Source organism: Zeus faber, assembly GCF_960531495.2.
Source record: "Zeus faber genome assembly, chromosome: 8".
Taxonomy (NCBI): Eukaryota; Metazoa; Chordata; class Actinopteri; order Zeiformes; family Zeidae; genus Zeus; species Zeus faber.
The window spans coordinates 30,907,023-30,933,637 of NC_137195.1; the positions used below are offsets into that span (position 1 = coordinate 30,907,023).

Consider the following 26,615-nt stretch of genomic DNA (forward strand, 5'->3'; position numbering starts at 1 on the left):
AGATGTTAAGTCCATACATGTTCATATCATAATAAATGTATTATAATGTATTATATCATATAAATGATCTACACTGCAGTCAAGACCCAAGACTTAAAAGGAATTGCGTTCTAAAGAAATAACATCTGCAATTGTGTTCTTGGCACTTCAATACGGGGTCCATAACAGACATTTAGATCCAGTTCAGCAAAAATCACATCTTGTGAAGGGGAGAGCTTAAATTGTACCTTACAAGAAAGTCTTAAATCTTGGTCATGACAAGAGGAAGCGAACTCCATTCTACGTAGAATCCAATCAACAAATGATGTGTACATGTTGGTCAAATTAGTTCAAGGCCAGGCTACATTTAGATATGAATTGTCAATTTTCCACTAGATTGAGGGTATGAGACAAGGAAATGGAAAGACGTCCGTAACAATACAGTCTGAAGTGTAGTGTGAAAACAAGATTAGATTCATTTCAGAGCTAATGCCTAAAACATTTTTTTACTTTTCAGAATTCACAAGGTCATTTGAGCAGGACCAAGAGGTCTCCCATCAGCGTTAGCTTAATATACTCTGCCAAATCATTTGACAACCTGCAAGGTAGAGAACTTGACTTGTTATACATAACTATATATTTTTAAACACCCTTCATATCTCCTCAATTAGCCATTTAAATCGGTAATGTTTCATCAAATTAATTTGACAGTTCCAAGTCAAACTCGATGCACAGTGGCAGTTCCCAATAAAGCTCCATATACACTCATTGGTACCATACAGAAATTCTGCTTTTCACCCTGACTCAATAGGAGGAATAAAAATAAATAAATAAATAAATAAAAAAGGCACCCAAAAAGTGAATGCCAGAATTGGGAGAAGGGGGTGATGGAGTCGGGCAACAGGAAGAAAAGGGCGCACATCTGGTGTTTGTTTGACCTTGGTGTGCAAAAGTATACTCTTTATTCTTATTATATATCCAACTTTATTCTGCCCTGAACCCCCCACCCCTCCCCGCCCAACCCGTCTCCCCAACCGGTGGCAGACCAACAGAACAGGACAATCCCGACTGCCACCAGTTACTGTCACTATTACAATAGCCAATCAGAGCTCACCTGCAGAAAGAAGGCAACCAAACATAGAAGAGCAGAAAAAAAGGGTTATTTTTCAGTTGGTTTTTCTTTTTTGTTAAATAGTAATAAATACATTGAGATGCAGTGGTTCTTTATCCTTTTTCTCTGAAGCAGGAGGGTTAAAAAGTTTGGATTTCATGTTGTTGTTTATTTTTTATTTTTTAAGTACTTTATTGATCTGTGTTGGTTCTTTAGCAGCAATCCGGATCAGTTGTCATGGTGATTAGCAGCACAGAGAAGGAGGGAGCTGTCTGGAGAAGCACACCAGGAGGAAGAGGAGCAGGAGGAGGAAGAGGAGGAGGTCCCTTTACTCGCCAGGTAGATTTAGCAGTGTCCTTCTCCCTGCTCCTTCCTCTCTTTCTCTTTACCTTTCGCTCTACGATCCTGAACCCGACAGAGAGACAGAGGACGAGCAAAGAAAGGTCGATGGAGATCGAGAAAGAGAAAAGGATGTTTGGTAACGTGTGTCTGGATTGATTTCAAGTCCTAATTCTCAAGCTTCTCATCCTGAACTGGAGAAAGAGTGCAAGTAAGCTAGAGAGAGAGAGAGATCAAACAGGAGAACATATGAGCTGGGCAGCATTTGGTGTTTTTCCCCCCTCTTCCTGCCAAATCTTTTTTCATATCTGTGTGTTAACGATTGTTTGGCTAGTTGCTGTTAAGACTGATAGTGCCCAGAGCTTCAGACATTTTCAAATTATGCTTCAAAGCTATGTGTCTAGTCTAGAGAGCCATTATTAAAAAAAAAAAAAAACTAGCGTTGCACTGGCCCTCTATAGACTGAAACGTTCAACTAGGGTGCACTGCTGGCCATTCCCCAGTCATCACAGTGCCCCCCCCCCCTCCCCTCAGGTGTCAATGGAAAAGGACATCATGACTGGGGGCTCTCCTTCGTGATGCTCTCCTCAGCTGCTTTCTCTTCCTCGCTCCCCTCTCTCTTCTCCTCCCTAAGCATAAACAATCAAATAAAAACACACAACTCCTCAAACCACAGGAACAAAAAATATTTTTTTTTCAAATAATATTAAACGACTATAATCATAAAAACAAACCGGTCTCCGCTGCTCCTCCCTTTCCCTTCGGAAAAAAGACAAAACTGAAAAAAGGATAAAATAAGCTTTTTTTTTTTTTTTTTTTTTAACCCAGCCTCCTCCCCTCTTCTCCTCCTCTCAAGCAGAGGAAACCATCTCCTTCAGCTCAAAGTTCACTTTTAGTCTCTGAACTCTGGCTGTGTATGTGTGTGTGTGTGTGTGTGTGTGTGTGTGTGTGTGTGTGTGTGTGTGTGTGTATAAGGGGGGGAGGGCTCTATGTCTGTCTCCCGCTCTTGTGTGCGGGTGTGTGTATACTGTAGTTGTTAAAATTGTATGGCTTTAGGGCGTGGTTGAGGGTTTATCAAGAGTTGGCTGCCCCCTCATCCGAGTCCGGCCTCCCTCTGCCCCCCCCAGCCAGGTTATTGTTGTTGGACACGGGGTAGTAGTCCTCAGACTGTGGGGCTTGCGGCCCTTGGGTGCTGGAGGCCGTCCGAGTCCGGAAGGCAGACAGTCCAATTGGCAGCGCCAGGGGCAGGGAGGCTGAGCCAAACTGAGAGGCCTCCATGGAAGACACTGCCCCGCCCAGGTGGTGCAGACCCAGGGAAACACCCACATCCATGCTGTCACTCATCTGGGGGGAAGATCCTTGCTGGCCCCCGACTCCTCCCACAACCGTCTGCACGCTTTGCCGCAGGCCACGCCCACCGTTACCATGGTGACTGTAGACAGGATGGGGGTGATGGGGCGGGTCCAGAAAGTGGCGCTGGTGCTGCTGTGAGGCGGCTGGCTTGTGGAGAAGCAACTGTGTATACGCTGACTCTTGGCCTCCGCCGCCACTCTCACTGCCGGGCCAGATCCGCATCTGCTGCTGGGAGGGAGCCTGGAGAATAAACGCGTGAGAGAGACAGCAAGGGAGGGAGGGAACGAGGGAGGAGAAGCATAGAATACGATTAGATTAAAGGAACAGTGCCAATTTTTTTGGTGTTTTATCCCTGTAGGTTTAATTCCCGCAGCAGTTCTGCATTTTCTCCATACCGGGCTTAAGGCTCTATTCTCCCTTCAGGAGTTCAATGCAAGAGATGGGGGACAAATCCACAATCTGCACAAAAACTCGCTCCACATTTCAGGAAAAGTTAACATGGTGCCACAGCAGTCTGCCTTGGCAAATTCAAGGAGTTATTAAAGAAATAATAATTACAGTTTGCTGGCTCTTCTCTCATCGTTGTACTGCACCCCTGATGGGAGAATGGAGCCGCATGTCCAGTAAGGAGAAAAGGCTGGATTGCTGTAGGAATTAAACCTGCCTACATACTACTTGAGGGGTGAGTATACAAACAGATAGATCAGAGAGATCAACTTTAAAAAGTCGGATGTGTTCCTTTAATGTGACCAATGTGTTCCAAGGCATATCAAGAGAGGTCTGCAGACTTTGGCCTGTTTCGGAAATTTGTCTCTTTCTGGGGCTCAGCATCTGCTTTCCAACTCCTGCACGTTGCATAAAACATTTAATGTTAACATCATGCACAGTAGCTTTAATATCAATACAACAGCATGACATTTTGTTAAAGCAATATACACTACTCACAAAAAGTTAGGGATATTTGGCTTTCGGGTGACATTTATGGAAAATGTAAAAAGTTCACGCTACAGTGATATTATATCATGAATGTAGGGCATTTAAGTAGAAGCATGCAATGGTGATTTCCTCATCTCAAACAATTTATTGAAACAAAAGCCAACAACAGTGGTGGGTTTACCACAACAATAAATGTCAATGTCTCAATAACTTGTCATGTGCCGTTGAGCATCAATTACAGCTTGACAACGACGTCTCATGCTGTTCACAAGTCGACTTATTGTCTGCTGAGGCATGGCACCCCACTCTTCTTGAAGGGCGGCCCTCAGGTCATTGAGGTTCTGGGGTACAGAGTTACGAGCCTCTACACAGCGACTCAGCTGATCCCATAGGTTTTCTATGGAATTCAGGTCTGGAGAAAGTGCAGGCCACTCCATTAGAGGTGCCCCAGTCTCCAGCAGCCGTTCCCTAATGATGCCACCTCCATGAGCTGGAGCATTGTCGTCCATGAAGATAAAATTAGGCCTGTGTTGTTCATGCAGGAGCACAATGACTGGATTAATGATGTTATTCAGGTAGTATGGGCTTGTCACTGTACCATTCACAAAGTGTAGGACAGTTCTGTATTGACACACCTGCCCACACTGTAACACCACCACCACCAAAGGCTCGTCTGCTGACAACAGTGGCTGATGCATAGCGCTCTGCTTGACGTGTCCAACATCGTTGGCGGCCATCATTTCTGCTCAATGTGAATCGACTTTCATCAGAGAACAGCACTGAGGCCCACTGGTTCCCCGTCCAGCGTAAATGCCCCTGGCCCATGCAAGACGATGATGCCTGTGCCTGGTGGTGTGGTCAGGTAGCCTTGCAGGTCGTCTAGCACGCAGACCACGCTGATGTAAATGGTTTTGAATGGTCTGACATGACACTTGGGTGCCTCTTTCATCCCTTAAATGCGCCTGGAGTTGAGTGGCATTCATCATCCGGTTCCTCAGGGCACTGTTCACAATGAAGCGCTCATCAGTGTGGGATGTGGCCAAAGGACGTCCACTTCTATGCCTTTCTGTGACTCTTCCAGTCTCTGTATCTCTGTTGCAATCTGCTGATGACACTCTGTGACACTCTAAGCTCAGTGGCCACTTCCCTTTGAGAACATCCTGTTTGAAGCCTCGCAATGGCGAGGTACTGTTGATCAGTTGTGAGCTGTCGTCTTGGTCTCATGATGTCAAAATGTGAACAGCATGATGAAGAGGACTGTTTAAATACCAATTGTAATTGAACCAGGAAATGTATTGGTCGATTCATGGATCAAACACCTGTTGTGAATTTTTCCGTTCAGCTCCTTGTGAGAGAACAGCAAGTTGTGCAAAAAGTACTGAAACATTGAACAGTTGGACATGTGCATTCAAAAGTTTAGAGAAGGTCAAATTAAATTCACCTGTAAAGGTTATAGTGCATTTTAGGTTCATCTTGAATTTTCACCCGAAAGCCGAATATCCCTAACTTTTTGTGAGTAGTGTATGTTACTTTTTTACCTTAAAACAACAGCTTCAAAGTTATTTTGATGGTACACTGACTTGTAATATGGAGAATGGCACCCCTTTCATTCCCACCCTACACCCCCGAACACCTGTTCTTGTAACTTCTGTGTTCAGGTAAGAAAACGCGGGAAAAGTGTGTTACGCTTTACAGCACTACGTCACTTCCTTGATGTTTGGCTCCAGTAATTACTGTTTTGTTGCCTGGTCAAATTTATATAAAAAGACACCCAATAAATTATAAACTTGCTGGTAAAAATGTCTGGTAATAATGCTCATACAAAACGTAGCTGCTCAATCTCCCCAACAGCTCGGATGAGACGGGCTAGTGGTGCGCCCAGCACCTGCATGTCAGCCAGCGCATGCCGGCCCTCACTTTCCCAGGCCAAGCACATCTGGTTCCTACACCGTCCCTCGCCGCATCTCTGTGCCTTCTCTCCCGAGCACTTAGCCCATAACTCAGAGGTCCGTGCAAGGGGTGCTGTAACCTAGGTGTACATTATATTTGAATTTGTAACAGACTGAAATTTAAACTTGACCGACAAGGTTTAAATTTCTCCGGTAAAATACATTTTCGGACACCGGACCAAGCTTCACGACAGTGGTGTAAAAATGCAATTGCACTAAGAAACCGTAGGGGTGCCAAATCCCAAATACTAAAATTTACATAGTGCTGCTTTGAGGCATACATTCAATCCGTGTTGATGATTAGAAAAGTGTTTCCCAAATTCTTTTCTTCCACAGCACACTTTTCATAATGACACATGGCACACACTATCCATTTAACCACCAGAAACATTTATAACTGTGCTTATTCTTATTTCCTACCAATAGTGATGCAAAATTTGCGAAAGATTCCTTCATAGTGAACAAATGTCTTACTCAGGAGTTAAGAATCACGCTGGAAAAAAGTGGACGAGTGAGTGAATCTTCCACTCACAAACTGAAAATAATTACTGAAGACCAAATCAAAGGTCAAGGCATTTGGCACAATTCATATTTAATATGATTGATTTATTATTTGCATTCCACCAAAATATTTTTTTTTTGACACAATAAATTATTCCTGTGAGAATTGTATTCACAACTTGGAGCCGAACCGACTCTTCAGACTCTGGTTCACCTAAAGTCCTCCCTCACTGTGCATTACACCAACTGAACTAACCGACCCAAGAGTGGGAAAACGGAATGACTCTTTTCCCTGAATGACTCGCCAAGAGCCAAATCTCAAAAAAGAGGCAAACAATCGGCACAAACATGTCCTGCTGGAGCTGGTATTTTATCTGGAACTGAACTGCAGCCTTGAAATGTCTTGTATTTCTGGTATCTTGCAACACAAGAGATCGTTTTAATTATTTTCTTTGTAGAATTTGGAAAATTTTCACAGCACACCTGTGCTCTCATTGCAACGCTAGTGCGCACAGCGAGTGACAAATACGGTTTCTGCTCTTTGTTGTGAGTTGACTATGTGTCATGAACATTGGATGTTTCCGTTTGATAATACCACTTTGTAAAACAACCCCACTTTGTAGAAATATAGCAGATATGTTTGGACTCTTTTTCACAACAATTTATGTTCATTGTTACGATAAACAGAGTGTAGATGAGAGATAACTACATTCAAAAGTCAAACACAGACTGGGGGGTGGGACTGAAGTAGGGATGTGCAAAAATAATTATTTATGGTTGAATATTCGGTGGGTGGTATGCACGAAAAATCCATGATTCAGATGTGGTGACAGGATCACAAATGAACATATTTTCCAATTGATGCAGTAAAAGGACTGAAGCTGATCGCATGCCACTCTGAATAAGAGGTCTTCACGGGTCTCGCACTTCAAACCCCAACCCGATTGATGACTAGGCATCATCATAGATGCATGGTTGTCAATACCTGAGGGCTGGTCATTTCGTAGTCAGAGTGTGTAACAGCAGAGTTGTAGTAGCGGTTACTGTAGCGGTAGTTGCGGTTATCGTTTGAGGAACCACTGGAGCCACCTAGAGAGATAAAGAAGCGAGAAAGCACAAGTAGCAGACGATGCTTCACAATCTTAAATGATTGTAATTTGTTCTTCAGTGCCATAAAAAAAAACATGTTTGCAAATTAACATATGTATTGCACTTGTCACGTCAGTGTCACCTGCATCAGTCACATACACACTAGTGGTGTAACGGAACGTAGTTGATCCGTGATCTGTATGGATCACCCCCCCATGGTTCGGCATGTATGTGAACCGCAGATCAATTGCAAAATTGCAAAACCATCCACTGTTATTTTTTTAAATACTAATTCCATAAATGTCGATGCAGAGTTGCAGTGAAAAGAAGATAAGACAAGACAGATGTGTGCTGTGTTTTATTCTGAAGAGCCGCGATTGGTTTACGGTACATCGTGCTATGTTGCTGCTACTTTACAACATATCGTGAAGCAAATGTCGCTGCTATGCGTCTGCCCCTTCTGCCATATTGGAGACTCTGAAGACTTTAAAGACTCTCTACAAAATCGACTGTGACTCCCTTAATTCTGAACCGATTTTCATGAAATATAGTTTGTTATAAACATGAGAAATTGAACATGATACTGGAATTAAATTCCGTTACTGGGGGCAGATCTAATCATATTTTTTCATTCACTACCATGTTTAAAGGAAGCAGGTATCATGCATGCATCATATTGCACTTTAATTTAAGTATTGAATATTTATGTATTTTAAGATTTTACTTAAACATCGGACATCTTGAATGTTTTTTTTTTTAATTCAAGGCCATGGGCAAAAGCTCCTTGATTTAAGTGTTTTACAGAATAAATGTTAAGTATATCTGAAAATTTGCTGATCTGAAAAATGATCCCATCCATGACTCAAAAGTCATGCGATCCGAACCGTGAGTTTTGTGAACCGTTGCACCCCAAATACACACAGTGTAGGTGGCAGACTTCTGGAATTACTTCTGGTCCTTTGCGGAAAACATTTCAAGAGAGGCTGAGTTTTCGAAAAAAGTATATTTTGAGTGCACAGGTCAGCCTCAGATGCCCGAGCAGACCTTGAATAGATCTCGCCGTAAAAAAGTATGTACAATAAAACTGATTAAAAAGACTTTCATACCAGAGCTGGAGACCGAACTTGTAGTGGAGGTCGAATGGGAGTGGTCCATGGCAGGAGATGTTGATGTGGATGAACTGGTGTTGGTTCCCTCGTCTGTTGTCTTTTTGAAGAAGTTGTGCTGCAGGGCGTAGAATGGTGTGATGCGGCTCTTCGGGTCATAGTCCAGCATGCGCAGGATTAAGTCTGAGATTAAGATGGAGAAATGTTATTACTGTGTTATAACATGTCCAAAAAAAGATTCAGACACTATACACCAGCACCAACTCTTAATAGCACTTGTTTACCTTTAAACTTCAAGTAGTCGCAAGGGGCGTGACCCGGCTCCCCCGCCCTTCTACCCCCTGGGCCCCCTGTCTCTACCCCCAAAATCTCATGCAGACGTCGCGTGGCAGGGGGCTTATATTCCTGGAACACACAAACACAAAATAATTTCAACATTCGCATCTGGCAGAGGTCAATAGTAAAAGTGAAGAACATTTAAAAAAATATATATTTATGAGTTTTAGATATTATTCTAGAAAAACAGGGTGTTTGATAACATACAAACAACATTTTAACTGTCAGCATATAACAGTTGGCATATGTGACTTTGAAGGGGACCTATAATGCAAAGCTCAGTACTTGTGCACATACATTTGGGTGTCTCATGGGCCTACTAACACACAAATTGCGAAATTTGAAAAACCCAGTCAGTTTTTTGTGAGCTGTCTGTTTCAGAAAACATGTCCTAAAATAAGCCGTTCAGCTTTGCTGTTCTGATCGACGTCACCGAGGGCTTCATTCAAATTAGAACTGCCCTCAATCTGAGTAATTCAACAAACAAACCTTTTAAAAAAGGAATTAATACCAACTGTCCATGAAGAAACTGCAGACGATGGAAATGTAAGTATTAAATAATAATTCAATTTTCTGTCTATAAAACAAAAAAAAAAAAAAAATGCGGTACATAGACGGAAGCCTGTGGGGCACGATCCGCTGTGCATTTCTCCAAACAAAACCAATAAAAATTGTGTGTTTTTATTGTAGATTTTATTTTATTTTCCGACGTTGACATGAAACAAAAAATCCCTGTGTCCGAGAGTCCCAGTGCATCATGGTGCGGTGTCCGTATCTCCCACAAGGTTGAAGCATAGCAACAAATGTCAGAACAAATTTTTTAATTAGTCCTTGTAGATCTTATATGAGTGAAGATTCAGCAACTGGATTGCTTATTTCTCGGCTCAAATTTGTTCCGAAACAGATTTTGGGTGGATTGATAAGGTGAAATCAGTGAAAATTACGGAGTATATAAAACTCGGAAGCCATGCTCAAACGCCATTGGCTCACAGAACTCGGGGCCTTGGGAAGGTGGCTCCTCCTACAAAAAAACAGCCCATTTTGGAACAGGATGGTATAGAAGTATGTTAGAATGGCTAGAATGCATAATCTAAGTGGTAATTTTAGCATAAAACTTCAAAAACATGTTTTGGGGACCTCAGAGACCTAAATTAACTACATGAGGGACCATAATAGGTCCCCTTTAAGAGTCCAATAACGATGACTATTATAATTTTAGTAATTACTAAACATCCAAAATAAGATTCTTAATAAAAATAAATTAAATGTCACAACTTAAACAACTTAAACAACTATCTACACTATCTAGCATTTCAAACACAATTCTCTAGTTTTCTGAGGACTGATCGCTCTTAAAGGGGATTTACTTTGATGAAAAACTATTCAGTTGAAATTTACTGCAACACATGTGCTTCTAACATCACTGAGACAAACAAAAATGTATATTTGAATTGATGCAAATGCAGATAACGTTGAGGAAAACAGAAATACTATATGGTTTTTCAATATTGCAATATCCAGTGAGAATTTGACAGCCACAGCTGTGTGACAATGTGACATTTTACAAAAAAAAATCAAAAGAATCTAAATCAAATTTGCATTGCATGCCAGCAAAGCGACAGTTGGGAGAAATATAAAAAAGTTATACAGTAGAACCTAATTTATCCAAATGGGAATAACGGGAGTTTGGGGGACTGAATTGGTCGGTTGACTTGAAGTGCATATTCTCAACACTGCAAACTTTTTGATTTAAGCCTGCGTGCACACAAAATCCTTATGACTAAATTATTACGACACAAAAACACTTCAAAATCAGGTAATACCTAATTGCTGCAACCTGAACTGTGCGACTGTCCTGTCAGATGCATTAAGATGAAGAGTACAGTATGCATTTGACAACACATAATTTGCGCTTCGTAGCCGCAATTGCCTATCCTAACCAACCCAGGCAAGAAAGAGTAAAAAAAACAACAATGGGTTTGTTTGTCTAGCAAGTAGTGCAGCACAGTTGACATAAAGGGGATTCTATTACTGGTTATTAGTATTTCATGCTGCAACCAAAAGGTGGTTGTGGAGCCTAACCACCATAACCAGCACAGCAGTAAAAGGCTTGAGGAGACACTTTGGAGAGACACAGTCACAAGTTGGTAAGACAGGTGAGGAGGAAAGTACCTTCTTAATGTCCTTGTTCTTTTTCACTGTCCACAGACCATCTGACAACTTGTCAAAATACTTTCTAGCTTTCGGAGCTGTGTCCAGCATGTGGCTTGGAGGGACGCCCAGGACTTCCACGATCTTGTTCATCTGGTCCACCTAGACACACCGACACAAGGGCATTAGTGGTTGCGAGGGACTCTCCTATGCTTCTGGAGTCCAATTGATTACGTCCAGCCAGAGAGACACTTTGGATTCTAAATGTCCATTCATCTTAAACGCCACAGATACATGCATGCAACACAGGTACATACACAGACATGTTAAAACATATGCGTGTATGGAAAGATCAAATATGTATTGCTGTGGTTTTTGAAATTTACCATAATCTCAAATTAAAAAACAACTTCATGTCCAATTGCGGCTTCCCTGTGGATTTAAGCATTGGTCATATCTTATATATTTAGAATAGATTCCACCAGGGTGGAAAATTGTCTTCGGCTCACCAAGCATAAGAAACAACAAAAAGACACAAGCAGTTCGTAAAACAAACACATACAGTAGACAAGGTCACATCACACATTAAAACAGTTCATGTCCATGTCGGTGGCTTAAATCTCATCAGTCACTTTGTAGAATTAAGAATATTGATGGTACTTGGGATGAATGACTTCTTAAATACATTTCTAGTTGCCAGAGGGACTCTATAGCACCTTCCGGAGCTCACAGGCTCAAACTGGCTGGAGAGAGGATGGGCTCTATCTACCAGTATACTCCTCGCCTTCTTCCTCGTCCTTTCTGTAAAAAGTTGAATCAAGGGCTTTTGTGGCTTGCCAACTATTTTGCTTGCCATCAGCACCATCCTGAACAGTTTATTCTTAGTTAAGGTGACTGTACCGGGCAGAAAAACTAAAGAAAAGTTAAAACACTCTCAACAAGAGTTTTGTATACTAGTTCTAAAATCTGCTGACTAACACCTAGGCCGCTGAGTCTTCTAAGAAGATAAAGTCGCTGTGAGCATCTCTTGAAAAGATACTCTCTATTTTTCAGAGAAGTTCACATGGAATTTTCAAATGCCTATTCCAGGGCTTTTAGAACTTTGGCGTACAGTACAGTTCTCCTGTCATTTATGTCTTTCATTGCATTATGTTTTATCTTTTGAGCTGAATGTAACTCACTATAATTGATTGTGGTTTGGTTGTGACTCGCCATTAACCAAAAAAAGATGAGATGGTATAGTATAAAGTTGTATAAAATGTCCCAAAAAACATAAATCTTTAGAGCGCAATATGTTCTGTTAAGCTCTATAATATACAAACTTTATTTAAATCCATTCCCCATACTATGGAGGTGACCGTGGTTAGTGAGCGTACACATCTCACCATCACTATATATTAAGATGTGTGCTTCATGTATATAGACTAGAGGCAAGTTTGGTACCATGTCAACCGTTTCAATGTGCTGTGAGCGCCACTGGTGTTAACGTCACATGAGCTGCCAGCTGATTCTATATCCGTCTTAATGGAAAGGGTCTGACGGTGGTCCGGTCTGCTGTTGTCCGACAGCTAGTGTCATTTTGCGACCAGTGATTTGTCCCACAGAAGGCTGCAGACACACATGCGCAAACAGTCCACAAGGTATTCAAATCCTCTATCCAATCTATAGGAACCATTTGTGATTATATTCTGTACCTCATTGGATCCACTAAACAGGGGCTCTCCGGTGTGCATCTCCACCAAGATGCAGCCCAGAGACCACATGTCGATGGCCAGATCGTAAGGCATCCCCAACAAGACCTCTGGAGAACGGTAAAATCTACTCTGAATGTATTGGTAGATCTGCACAAGACAAGAGAGACAGACAGGGAGGGAGAACGGTTGAGAGCGGGAAGGGGGAAACAGAAGAAGATCAGATTGAAAATGGGAAAGGATAGATGAGAGAGGGTAGAGGGTAAAAAAAGAACGTTCCATCTTGCTAAACTAGAAGCAGTGGATTTTTAACAATATCTAATATTTTTCCTACACTGTAAAATATTTAAGGTAAGGTCACCCATAGTATTTATGAGGGCCTCTTTTCCACCGCCCACTTCAATAATCATACAGGCTCTTGATTCTAAATGATTTTGTCATACTACATCATTGATGTTGCTTGCAGTCACTATCCTGATGTGTCAACACCATCTCTTTAGAACAGAGATTTGATTGAAATTATGAAATAAATTTATGCATTTTAAGTACACCATCTTATGTTCATCTGATGGTTGTATTTGGTTGGTTCATCTGATGGTTCATCTGATGGTTGTTCATCTGATTGGTGTTATTTGTCAACACCTTCAGACACAGTCTGAAGGTGTTGACAAATAACTGTATATCGATGGATAAAAATGATTATGATTACACTTTATACTTGCATGGTTTCTAATGTGTAATGTGTGTAACACTGTTCCCACTAAGTGTTACTTTTCATACTTTGTCTTATTAGATTTACAATCATTTAACACCTTGTTGTTCTATTCGGTTTCCTTTGTTCCGTCTTGCCACATCCGGGGATTACAATTAAAGTACTATTAAAGTACCACTCACTCTGCCTTATCACTTACTCTTAACTTATTGACATCACAATTATTTGTATTGCTTCGTGTCCATTTATGAGAATTCCATGATTAGTTTTGACTTGGAGATATGATGTGCATCACATGCGTGTGATGAGGGTGTACTGCTCACCCTCTGTCCGAGCTGGCAGGAGGACCCAAAGTCGACTATCTTGATGGCGGATCGTTTGGGGTTACATAACAAGATATTCTCCGGTTTCAGATCGCAGTGGATGATTGAGAGCTCTGGTGTGGCCAGGAATAATAATGCTGTGGACACAAAACACAACAAATAGATAAAACATAATCGTGATATATTTTGTCTTACCCACCCGCTGATTGCTTTTGCTAAGTCATATTCAGAGAATGGGAAATGGGAAACTGAAGAACTAGGATAGTAAAGGTATAAATATGTACTAGAGATGAAAACTGATATATATATCTCGACCAATAGGTCGATAGATCGATACATATCTACTGATCTTTCTATCTTTACATGAACTATTCTGGCCATATGGGCCAACATAGAGAGAAAAAGGGAGAGAGAAATACCCTTGCAGTGTGTCTAAATGACTAACTACATGATATAACACACTGCGTATAAGTTACAGGTTTTGACCATTAACTTTTAATCTATCTAACCAATATAATTGTTGATCATCAAACTTGCAAAAACAATTATGGAATTATTAATAAATGCAGGACTAACATAAAGTCCAAATATGTATGTAGATGTAATTTAGAGCTAAATATGTAAAATATTTTATTAAAAACACATTTATGTCAGAATTTAATGTTTTGAGGGCAAGTCGCTTTCGCTTGGCTACCTGTGCAGAGCTGCTGTGCAAACTTCCTGGTCAGGTTGAGGGAGACTCCTCTGAAGTTGGTGTTCCTCAGTAGATCATACAGGTTGTAACTTAATAACTCAAACACCAAACACAGGTGGTTCCTGAACATAAAGTGACGCTTCAGGTGAACTAGAGAAAAAAGGACACAAAGAGTATGTCAGTTGTTATGCGGGCATCGCACCAGTACGGTGGAGCTGAACATACTCATTTGTGATGTATAGATGCATTATTTTAGTTAACCTTGCATGTTGGGTGTGAGCCTTGTAGCAAACGCTTCTCGGTGCCCATTGGTGCATTTGTTTCTGAAAGTGTGTTTCTATTGCATATAATCTTTTTCAATCTTATTGTGTATTATTGGATCTTACCTATGTAATATTTCATCTCTGTGTCGTGCTTGTTCATGAGCTCCAGCAGTCGGAGCTCGATCTGTGCCTGGTTTAAAAATGCCTTCTTGTTCTTAATGATCTTAATGGCCACCCATTCCTGCTCATGGTGGTCATAGGCCTTCACCACCTGCAATAAAGACACAGCCGAGATTAGAATTACTACAAACACCCGGGTTTCAATCACAGTCCATACTGGCAAAAAAATGTACAAAGGAAATGTGAACGTGTAGGCAGGATCACTTCCAGCTTTGGAGCACTTTCAACGAATAACCGCCTCACACCTCAATTTGCGCATGCCCATTGTTGCTTTGTGTAATGAGCATGCGCCTGAAACAACACACACAACAACACAACAATGGCGGATATATAGAGGTTTGTTTACGTATGGTTAGCACTGATAGGTCTAATTACAAGTTTATAACTTAACTTAGCATTGCACGCAAAGGTGTCTGCCCAATATTACTTCGGTTCGCCATAAACTATGGTTTTGGATCAGACCCGGTAAAACCAGCAGATAGGGTAATTTCAAGACTGTTTGAGCGTTTGTAGTCGTGTTCTCGTGTGTTGAGTGTTTTCAGAGCTATTTTAGAAAACAAAGGTTGTATGGACAGAATTTTTCTTAAAACGGAGGGGGGAAATATCAGTTTAGGAAAATATCCATATTTGAGTGGCCTACGACATCTTAAGGCGTAAATTCAGATGATTGGATTTTAAACTTTTTAAGGACGCGCTGAATCCTTGACACTGAATATCTAAACTGTTTGATGCTCAGCTTTCTACCATTGATGCAAAAGGCTTTAGTCAATGAAGATTCTGTTGCATTTTTTTCTATTTCAAGTAGGTTGTCTCCTTCTGGTAGTCTTTAAAGATAGGTCTCTACTCAGACAAAGACATACACTCACTTAGAAATTTATTTGGAACACCTGTACACCTATTTATTCATGCTATCTAACTACTAACTACTAACTATCTAATTAGCCAATCGTCTGGCAGCAGTGGAAAGCATAAATCATGTAGAAATGGGTCAGCTGCTTTAGTTTATGTTCACATCAACCATCAAAATGGGTGGAAAGAACCGTGGTTCTTCTTTCCAAAAAATGTGTTTTTTAGACCGTGGCACGCTTGTTGGTGCCAGATCGGCTGGTTTCAGTATTTCTGTAACTGCTGATCTCCTGTGATTTTCATGCACAAGAGTCTCTAGAGTTTACTCATGCAAAAAAAACAAAAAACAGTGAGCAGCAGTTCTGCAGACGGAAACGCCTTTTTGATGAGAGGGGTCAATGGAGAATGGCCAGACTGGTTCACGCTGACAGAAAGGCTACAGGAACTCAGATAACCACTCTGTACAATTGTAGTGAAAACATCTCAGAATGCACAACACATCGAACCTTGAGGCGGATCGGATACAACAACAGAAGACCATGTCGGGTTCCACTTCTGTCAGCCTAGAACAGAAAGCTGAGGCTGCAGTGGGCAAAGGCTCACCAAAATTGGACAGTTGAAGACTGGAAAAATGTAGCCTAGATTCACCGCATGAAAGTGCAGCTGACAAATCTGCAGGAATTGCGTGATGCAATCATGTCAACATGGACCAGAATCTCAAAGGAATGTTTCCAACATCTTGTGGAATCCATGTCAAGAAGAATTTAGGCTGTTTTGAGAGCAAAGGGAGGCCCTACCCAGTATTAGTATGGTGCTACTAATAAAGTGCTCAGTGAGTATGTCTTAAGTCACTTCTGTTCTCTTCTCAAACAGCTGTTCACCCTCCCTCCCTTGTGTCACCTGTCCGAAGGAGCCTTTGCCAATGAGGGAGTCTATCTCATAGCGGTCCAGCCACTTCTCTCCGTTCTTGACGATGTAGTCGTAGTTGTCATCATCATAGCCGTCATTGTAGACCTTCCTCTCCTTCTTGGTGCTGCTATCCTCTGGGGGAACTTGCTGGGCTCGCCTTTTCTTCTTGGTATAGTACACCTGATCGTTTGGGGCGAAGCGATTAAGTTCCTCATTCAGAAACATCTTATCTTACATTGTTTCAATACACACACTCACTCATACATATGTATACATCGTAACCAGTGCTCGAAGTGGGCCTGTACTCATTTGTACACAGTACCAGAACTTCTACATTTTACTCTTTGGCATACCGGGAGATTTTCTTGTAAACCGGCACGTCTCCTGCTCTGCTCTGTCCTCTCAAGTGGACATATCAAGTGGTCGTACTGTAAAATATTTAATTTTATTGAGTCTATTTGTTTTTATTATCAGAATGCACAAGCAGCGACGAATCAACTTGCCATGAGGTCACTGACCATATATGGACATGGTCAGGGGATTTCTTTAGATCATATGCATCCATGTTCGTGCTGTCTATTTTGCACCTATTTGGTAGAAGTAGCTGCTTTCACTCATTATCTATTCCACCAGTTCTGGTGCCATCATTGGAAAAGGCTGCTACCCGCGCTCTCTGGTTCAGTTGGATTAGAAAGCTCAAAGTTCACATCGGGTCGAGAGGCCGCCAGACGTGATGCTGTGTTCCATGGGAACTCGGAACTTGTTCAACTCTGAAATTTAAGCTCCAGCTTAAATGGCTGCTCATTTACACTTTTCCAAGCACGAGGTTATATGTTTCTGAGTTCTTAATGGAACACAGCATTAGCTGTTCGTGACACCTATATGTCACAGCCTGCATGCACTGCAGTAGCCAGGGTGAATAGTGATCAGAATGCAAACAGACCCTGACTTTTATAAATGTCTTTAGTAAACAAAAAATGTATTGTTCTAAACCGCGGCTAAGCAGATTTATATGAATAAGGGTAGTACCGGCACTTCTTTTTTTCCCCCCACTTCAAGCACCGATCGTAACACAATTTAATTTGAAAACAAAATGCAGGCATTCTCTCGTGGTTCCAGGTTGGTGGAACGAGCTGCCAAAAACGACCAGAGCAGGGACCTCCCTCTCTGTCTTTAAGAAGCACTTGAAGAGCCAGCTCTTCAGAGAGTACCTCCTGTCCTAACTTACAATTACTTAGCACTACTTATCAGTATTTATTGTACACTAATGTCTCTGTTGCAATGTAGCTTGAATGTTATTCTCCCTTGTAGGTCGATTTGGATAAAAGCGTCTGCTAAATGACTAAATGTAAATGTAAATGTAGGCAAATAAATACACTGAGGAATAAGTCAATCACAATTGTATGCAAGGGAGTAATATTATCTGACAGACCGAGCCAAATTTTTGACTCAGCTACAGAAATCACAATCATTACAAATTGCAATCACAATTACTATACAAAATCTTCAAATCCACAATCATCCAAGTAGCAAATTGATTGGAACCCAATGTGAGAAATGTCGCACGAAGTTCCTTAAGTTCTCTCCAGGGATTAATTTTGGGTTATCTTATCCAACAAAACAGAATTTAAGACCTAACCTAAGACAATCCCAATATATATTTTTTAAAGATACAGCAACCATCCAGAGAAATAAAATTCCTAATTAAGTCGGTGAGTGTATGTGTCCTACCTCATTGATGTGCTTATAAGTCTTGATTAGGTCAACGGAGAGTTTCCTTAATGGAGCGCTTGCTGGGTCTCTGAAACTGGGGGGGATCCTCCGCTGGAGTATGGTCATATCAGACAGCACCTAGACAGAAACAAGGTGGTTTCAGGGCCCATGTGTATTAAGGGTCACAAATGAGGAAATTGGTCCTAACTGCCAAAAAAACAACAACTTTGCAACAGTCATGATTTAGGTCCATCACAGCTTTACATTCATTTCACCACCACTCAATGTGAAGAAATATAAAATAAATATAAATGTATTCAAACCACTGGTGTTCCTCTAGTGGTCGGCGTCATTGCATATCAAGATCATTGGTCCATCAGAGACGACTTGCTGAAAGTGAGTGTAGGAAGCGCCATAAATAACTTGTATGTCCTAGGAATATTTTTTACTATTAGTGAAACTTAAGCGCATCTATTCTGCAAAACCTTTCAATGTCTAGGAGTTCATGTGATGAATCAGAGCCAGGTTGGTTTTTAAAAGTCAATTGTGCAATGGAAGGAGGTGGGATGTTTTGTCATTAAATAATCCTTTCTGGTGAACCTTGATCTTACATTCCAGTTCCATCCATGTTCCTTTTCTATTCAAATATATCACACTGAAATACGTATTTATAATATAAACATAATATACAAGTTTTAGTAATTGCTCCATTGATAGTTACAGCTGGTTTGAAGCAACATTTGGAGGAAATGTGAAATACCCAATCTAAAAATGTATTGTGGGAATTACTACTGTACACATAAAAACATTTTTCAGACAGCATTTTGTTGATGCCCACAGTGTAACAAATAAAAACATTTAAAAAGCGTTTCCATTGAGTATCATAGGCATGTACATGTACAAACCTGATTTCACACACTGCTGAAACTGGGTCAGAACTAAAGGGAACATGCAGGACTTTACTATATGTTGTTATTATAGAGGTGCTTCATGTACAATCGGAGTCAAAGGTGCAATTTGAGATGAAAAAAATGCAATTTTAAGAATTACAAACGGGGCGATTATGTATCTTTATGATTAACTATGTGAAATAATACATTGTTAATATGCTATATATAATGAGCTTTCTACAACATGGGACTTAATATCGCAAGGGGTTATGAAATCAGATTTTTTGCTGCTCATAAAAACAGCGAAAAATAAATACAACTCTGAATACCACAAAATACAATACAGCACAAAATAATATATTTATCTAAAGGGTGTAAAATATCATTATCATGAAGAGAAGAGTTAATGATCATTTAGATTTATTGCAATATTCAATGTTTTTATCCGAACAGTAGGTGGTGCAAATGCACCAATTGTGCCCCCTATAAAATCACAAACTGCTGAGCAATAATAAACCTTGCCTACATAAATGTTGAGGCGGTTCCACACTGGTATAACATGACAACAGTATTCTGATCTTGCTCTGTTGCTCTGAAGGAAAGGTTTAATCTTCTGAAATATGAATATGGCCATAATATTTGTGTCAATTTTTCTTCTACTTCCAACTCCTTCCAAACTGCTTTTATTCATTAAGTTTAATTAAAACTTATTTTTCAAAATTTCCCAATTTTTTACCAGTAAAAGTTAATGACTCTTATTTTAATATTTTTAATATAATATATTAATAATTTAATTTCATATAATTTAAATTATACAGTAAATCCACTGTATATACATAAATTAGATCAATTATATATATACATATATATAAATTATTAATGATTTAGTTTGATTCATGGAACCACCAGCATAATTACTAATAATTCCATTATAATTATTATAAATAAAAGTATATTACATGGTTTCTATGTGTAACTTGATGCAACCCATTCACGCATTTTCCACTCATTCCTGAAAAACAGTGTGTGGCTACGATTGGGTTTAATAGTAAGAAATGTTTAGTTAAGATTGATAGATAAATCATAACGACCACAAACAGGTCAAAGTAAGATTATTAAATACAACAAAGTAGTGTTTCTTCTTAAATATAACAGAGTGCATTAGATTTCAAATAATAATTCTGCATGGTGACATGGTAACATCACAAACCACTTCAATGAAATAAATTAAATACCTATATGCTAGGTGGTCAGCTGTACAGGTGCTACTCCCTGTTAACTTTGTTGATAGAGGTGTACATATATGTTATTTTTTATGTTAATTTATCACCTGAATTTCCTCAAAGGGATTAATAAAATAGTAAAAGTGTTATCTTATTCGGCACAATGATGGCATTCAGGAACTCCATTAGGAACAAACTCCATTTATTCCATTTATTTTATTTATGGATTAATTTATACCAATTTTTATGGGGACTCTCTTGTTAACCAACATTTTTTTAAGATTATTGTGTGTTTATGACATATTATGTTTCACTTTGTTTAATTTCTTAAACAGGTTGGAGTTGACAGACTTGTCTGGGCATCATCTAAGCAGTTTCCCAATACTTCCATACTTGAGTGAGCCTGCTCAATTAACTACAGAATTATTGTTTTCCTCATCCTTTACATTTGTCTGTATGTGTTGCTGTTACCTGCTGCTGCTCGGCCATGGAGTGAATGGAGCTGAAGGAAGGATGTGCGTGTGTGTGCTGGCTGGTCATGGCTGGCTCAGCAGGGGAGAAGCCCTGGGCAGCGCAGGAGGAGGAGGAGGAGGTTGTGGGGGGGGGACATCCTGAGCTGCTTCCACCTGGAAAAGGAGAGGGAGACAGGATAAAGTCAGTATCTGCTGGCAAGTCAGGAGACATTGACACCATACATACGCCAGGTAAACATTGGTAAACATGGTGGACGGAGGGAGGAGACACATCCCGTTTCATACCGACACATGGGATCGCAAGAGGCTTAACGTTGTGGTTCGCTCTGACACAAATGTCGGTATGATAACCCTCTCCCCTTTAGTATGTGCGTTTCCTTTTTTAGAACGCTAGCCGAGTGTGTGTAGGGGGTGGGGGGGGTTGGTTGCTCCTGGCAAAGCTTGGCAGTATCCTGCCCATGGCAGTATCAGTATCTCGCTATTCATTGTACATAATTTTCTTTTTCTAAGAAATTATGTTAAATATTTTTTCAAGCTTTGGAACATGTGAACTCTTAAGTTAAATTCAGCTCTGTGATGTTATATCAAAATATACCTCTGCATTGCTTTCGCCAACAGTAAGCTCCAGCAATATACCAACATATTATGTTGCCTTATAGGCAGAAAGATTTAAAAAGAAATGTGAATGGAAACCACAAGAAAGCATTCTCTTAAACCCTGAGGTGCCGTTAAATGAAAAGATTGGTGACCTGAAGCAAAAACGATCAGGAAATAATCTTTTCATTGATAATGACATGTCCAATCCTGATGGATCAAGCACATCATCCATCCATCTCCAATTCTTGTTTAAAAGACAAACAAACAAATTGTATATAGTATTTTTTAGTATATAAGTCACAACATATTTTGCACTTCATTATATTTGATTGCCTTAATATTCTGTATGCATTATATGGTAGAAGCATGGACTTGGCACAAGGATTATATAATTAGTTATAAAGGCCTACCTGCAATTTACAGCTAAACCAATACAAAAAAAATATTTATTTTACTTGACCTTTACATATAGGGTGGCTGAGCATGCATTCTAAGCAATGCCCTGTTTCACATTCATAAAGTTTAACCACAACATAGACAAAAAGTTAAATCAATACTAAAATGTGGTTAAATAAGGCAAGTTAAAAAATAATCCATGAAAAGGGAAACATTTAAATGTATGTAACGACATCTTTGAATGACTTGAAAGCATGTTGTGTTTAACAAATGATAATGGGAGTAGGCGATCAGTCACCTTTCAACTCGGGGTTGGGTCGTAATATAACAATGACAAAAATGACAATTACTCAAGTAATACAGAAATATAGGTTATGCATCACAACTACTGGTTTACTACATGCTGTACATTGGTACAGTATGTTCAATGATTCCTGAACTGTTGTTACTGAAGGGAAGAATGATTCACATAATCAACATGAATAGCAACAACATTTCTAATGTCCATAGGAGGCATGCACCAGAGGTAGTCAGGGACATCAGAGAGATACAGTTGAAATGGAAAATTAGGGTTTGATTCATGAACAACAGCGTATTTTTAGGTAACAAACTGAATTAAAAGGCGGGAACCAATGTGCAGGACGATTTAGAAAATCTCTTGGAAATATTTGTTGACACAGCAAAAGTGGTAAATTGCAGATTTAGAAGATGGGCAGATTTTGACAGGGATGAAAAGTCATCTGATGGGTATTTCACAGCCGTGGGTGGAGGCCTGTAACAGCAGCTCCCTTCTTTTTCCTTGCTTTTTCACTCTTGTTTTATTTCCATTATTTCAGCTTTCTATGCTAGATAAGTCCCGTTTGGTTAAGTTTGTTTAGTGTTTTAAGTTAGTTGACACTAGTTTAATCATCACTGGTCCGGACAACAACAATGGCCCGTCTACTTTGACCTACACACAGGAGGCACTGTTAGGTGCCTAAACAAGTCAAGTTGTCTCTTAACAAGTTTCCAATGATTTCATACATGAGTTCTTCTGACTACAGAAGGGCAGGGTGTATGATCATTTGATACTGATACCTTTTTGTTTAGCATTCCAGGTAAAACACCCTCAAACCCAGAGAGCCCTCAAACCAGGCCTATTTGGTGCATACTGGCCATATCTGGTCCAACAGCAGCCTCTAGTGGCTCAGATGGAGAGGTGAATGAGAAATTATTATTCTTGCCTTCCATATTTGGTTTCTGGAGAATATATTCAAGCTTACTAATTGAACAAACAAAACATTGAGTTGATCAAATATACATACTAATTCTGTGCCTGTATGATAGAAACAGCCATTAATTACCAATAGAATAAAAGAGTAGTAGTTAGACCACACATTTTGCATTCCTTTTACTTTAAATTCCAGATTCCTAATGTTTGTTCAATGTGTCTTTATTGTTGAGTGGGACAGTTTTGCACACCTGCCTTTCACTGGTGGACACTTCACTGGGGTGTGCTTTTGGTGCCCTGTGGTGGAAATGCTGAGGTATACTATGGTCTGGGCGGTTTGCTTGGTAGGTGCACTGCTGTTAATCTCTTACTGGTTTGGGTCATTGCACATTCATCGTGCCTAAGCTTGGACTTGCCCCAGCACTGCTGTACTCTGAGCAGGGATGTGGGCTGTGACTTGGTGAGACTGTATTCATTCACTTCATTGGTGCTATTTGGTGGCATGGTGACATGTCTGGTGGTGCAGTTTGTCTGCTGGCTGGTAATGCATGAGCTGTGGAATCACAAGTGATGTACAAGTCAGGGGATGATCAGTGGTACATTGTGAAGTCATGGGCCTGCATTGCAAACTGCTTAAAAAGACTGGTCTGGAGGGGTCCAGAGAGGGACCCTGGTGCTGTTTCCATTTTTACCGGTTGAGGGTGGGTGTACCCAAGGCTATAGCAGCCATTTATCATCTTTTATTCTACCTTCATGCTTGAGAATGTTTTCATTCTAACCCCATTCTCATAGGTTTTATTCTTTTACTGGTTTTAATTAGGCCATTTGTACTTTTTATTATGCAAAATTGCAGTATTTCATTACTTTTCACATGAAGCACTTTTTACAATCCACGATTTGTGTGAAAAATAAATCAAACCTTGATTATTATATCATTATGAATGCATGTTGTGTAATCAGCAATAGATAAAAAAGGTCTGACAAAAAAGATGCATTCAAATAAAGCAAAATATCATGTCAGATTGCTAAGAGTCTGTGATCGTTGTGATTAGTAGTGTATTGCAATATGATGCCTGACAGACGTGTATCTACTCCAAATGGGATTTACTTAAAGTAATGACAGAGACATTCCCCTTCCCCTCAGCTATAACCACTCACCACCTTACTGAGGGAGAGAGAATGAGGGGGCGGGGCAGACTGCTGGGCTGTGGTGGATGTGTGGTGAGATATAGCAGAGGGCATCTGCAAATATAAAAATCCATAATTAGGATTTCATCCCATCGTCAAAAATCACCAGCCAGCCATACATCTTTAAGTATGACTCAAAAAAGATTATAGTAGAGTTTGTATGACGCTAATAAAGTCCTTAATGCCATATAAACATCCAAACCATCACAACCATCCATAACCATCTATTACTAAACAATACCGTTGGCTCCCCTTAATATGTCCCACATACAAAATAATCAGGGTGATTCTTTGGAGCATTGTCAATATTGCACTGATATGTCACATCCATGTTCCATGAAACATGTCGGCTATCTTTACAAAATGTTGTGCTGCTGGTATGTAGTGCTTCACTGCGGTGCCTGTCCCTGCTGGGGACAGCCATCAGAGGGGGAATGGAAAGCGGAGTAGGGGCTAGTCACCCTGTCACTGTGCGAGGACACTGTTGTTATGAGGCAGTGAGTTCTGCCCTGAGAAGAGAGATGACGTTGCTAGATAGAGGGAGAGAGAAAGAGAGATCAAAGAGAGAGTGCCTGCATATCTGCCTGGCACTGGAAAAAGGGTTGCTGTCCCTTTAAGAAGCCAAGAGGCACTCACAGCACTTCCTCACTCTGACAACCCATTTCCTGCGCTACAATTGGCCACAGCTACCTCCCTCACTGTGAGCTCATTGGCTGCTGGTATCCAAGGGCTGGCTGGCCAGCGCTCTATAAATAAACCCTTGTGCTGTCTCAGCAACCAGCCTCGATCATTCTTTCTATTAGTCTTTCTCTCGCCATCTCCTGCTCCCTCATCCACCAGCCTGCAACACTAGATACAGCTCGCTCCAACTACCAGAATGTATCCAACTCTCATCAGCCAGCTTACAGCACTCTAGCTTCCTCTCGGCCATCAGTTCAAAATACTCCATCTCTATTTCTGCCAGCATGTTCCCTAGCAACCTGACCCACAACACCACCAATCCTTGCAGTCCTGAGCAATCCTTAAACACATAAAGTACCCATTTCTCTCTCTCCACACCCACCTTCCTCTCCCAGATATTCACCGACTCCCATCCCCTCCCTCCTTTTCTTACCAAAATCTGTTCACTCTGCACTTGAATGCTCTTCATCTACATCTCCACTGTGACCTTAAAACTCTCATCCAATAGTGCAGTTCTGTCTCGCTCTCTTTGTCTCTGTAGCCAAGTCACCAGTTCATCCCCATGTTCCTCTTAACCCTTGTCCAAGATCCATCCACCCCGCTACCTCCACGCACTTAGTACAGCAAAACACAAGTTTAGAGGCACAGTGAAAATGAACAAGGTATTTTGTAAGCAAGATATACTACCCAAATCCCACACAAATGACAATTGTTCGGCAGACTTAAGTGTTCGGTTGAAAATGCATAAAAACTGTTCCTAAATAAATCCGAGTAATTTAAACTCCATCAGGAACAAACTCACACTATGATGTAAAAATGCATTCATTAAATGTTAAAAGTCACATCCAATAAGATGGACACATGTAACTGTAACTTTAACCATGGCCTTGAGATTCCTGTCACTTGCATTACTGTGAAGCCATAAAGGTTCAGTGAATTCGGATAAGTGAGATATTGGATAACCAGGGTTCAGGTGTATTTTTTCCAAACTTTTCCCAATGGTATTTTCTAGTTATAATTTCATTGAATATTATGCCATGCCATTGTTGTATCATATTTGCTCAAGTGTAGGGCTGCACAATTTTGAGAAAAATGAAAATCCTGATTTTCTTGATTTTCTTTTATTTTCTTGAATTTACGTTACAATTCTATCACATATTATATACAAATATATAGCGTGCGTATACACAATGTGGACTGGTAAGTGAATGAGACCCATAAGCAAATTCCCTCATTGAATGAGTGTCAGTGAGGAGCATTTCACACTGCAAACATTGTTGGAAGAGAAATTTTGACATATATTTCTAGCTGTGCTAAAAAATAGAAAACTACCTACAGTGGAGCCGGTCTAATTTGTATTAATTATGTAGTTAGATGTGCAACACGATGCAGCTGGCAGAATTTCGTTAAAGCCATTAATTTCTAGCACATTCCACACACACAGGACTGCTACTGTCGAATGGTTGCCAACGTTAGCATAAAACACTAGCGAGCTGGATCATTTTGGGTTTTTCGCTACTGTTGCTGCGTGCATTTTATTTAGCAGGACGATTATTTACACGGTAATTACATTTATTTGCTGGACTAAACAAAACCAAACTCAACATTTGAACTGTCAGAGCCCTGTCGCGTTTTTCCTTGTTTCTGTCCGCTCTTCCTGTGTGCACTTGCCACGCGGTGTAATGCAACGCTGTCATTGGGTGATGTCACAGAGAGAAATTAGGAGCCTTTGAGTTTGATTTGATACACTTCGTCTTCCTAATGCAAATTCAGTGG

General features: G+C 40.4%; 1 protein-coding gene across 3 annotated transcripts in view; it reads right to left on the minus strand.

The window, feature by feature from the left end:
* Positions 1 to 469: 469 nt before the first annotated feature.
* dyrk1b (dual-specificity tyrosine-(Y)-phosphorylation regulated kinase 1B) overlaps positions 470 to 26,615 on the minus strand; it is a 95,259-nt gene continuing 69,113 nt past the window's right edge. For 2 of the 3 annotated variants that reach the window (XM_080005702.1, XM_080005700.1), the window contains exons 2-13: positions 20,766 to 20,920; positions 18,200 to 18,319; positions 16,460 to 16,648; positions 14,657 to 14,804; positions 14,271 to 14,420; positions 13,577 to 13,713; positions 12,545 to 12,691; positions 10,872 to 11,012; positions 8,648 to 8,768; positions 8,364 to 8,546; positions 7,154 to 7,257; positions 470 to 3,022 (exon numbers count right to left, since the gene is read on the minus strand). In XM_080005702.1, the coding sequence (XP_079861828.1) occupies positions 2,504 to 3,022; positions 7,154 to 7,257; positions 8,364 to 8,546; positions 8,648 to 8,768; positions 10,872 to 11,012; positions 12,545 to 12,691; positions 13,577 to 13,713; positions 14,271 to 14,420; positions 14,657 to 14,804; positions 16,460 to 16,648; positions 18,200 to 18,319; positions 20,766 to 20,834 (2,028 nt within the window). In that variant the 5' untranslated portion in view covers positions 20,835 to 20,920 and the 3' untranslated portion in view covers positions 470 to 2,503. Of the gene's footprint in view, positions 3,023 to 7,153; positions 7,258 to 8,363; positions 8,547 to 8,647; positions 8,769 to 10,871; positions 11,013 to 12,544; positions 12,692 to 13,576; positions 13,714 to 14,270; positions 14,421 to 14,656; positions 14,805 to 16,459; positions 16,649 to 18,199; positions 18,320 to 20,765; positions 20,921 to 24,136; positions 24,145 to 26,615 lie in introns of those variants that run through there. The other variant, XM_080005701.1, reaches the window with a different exon arrangement.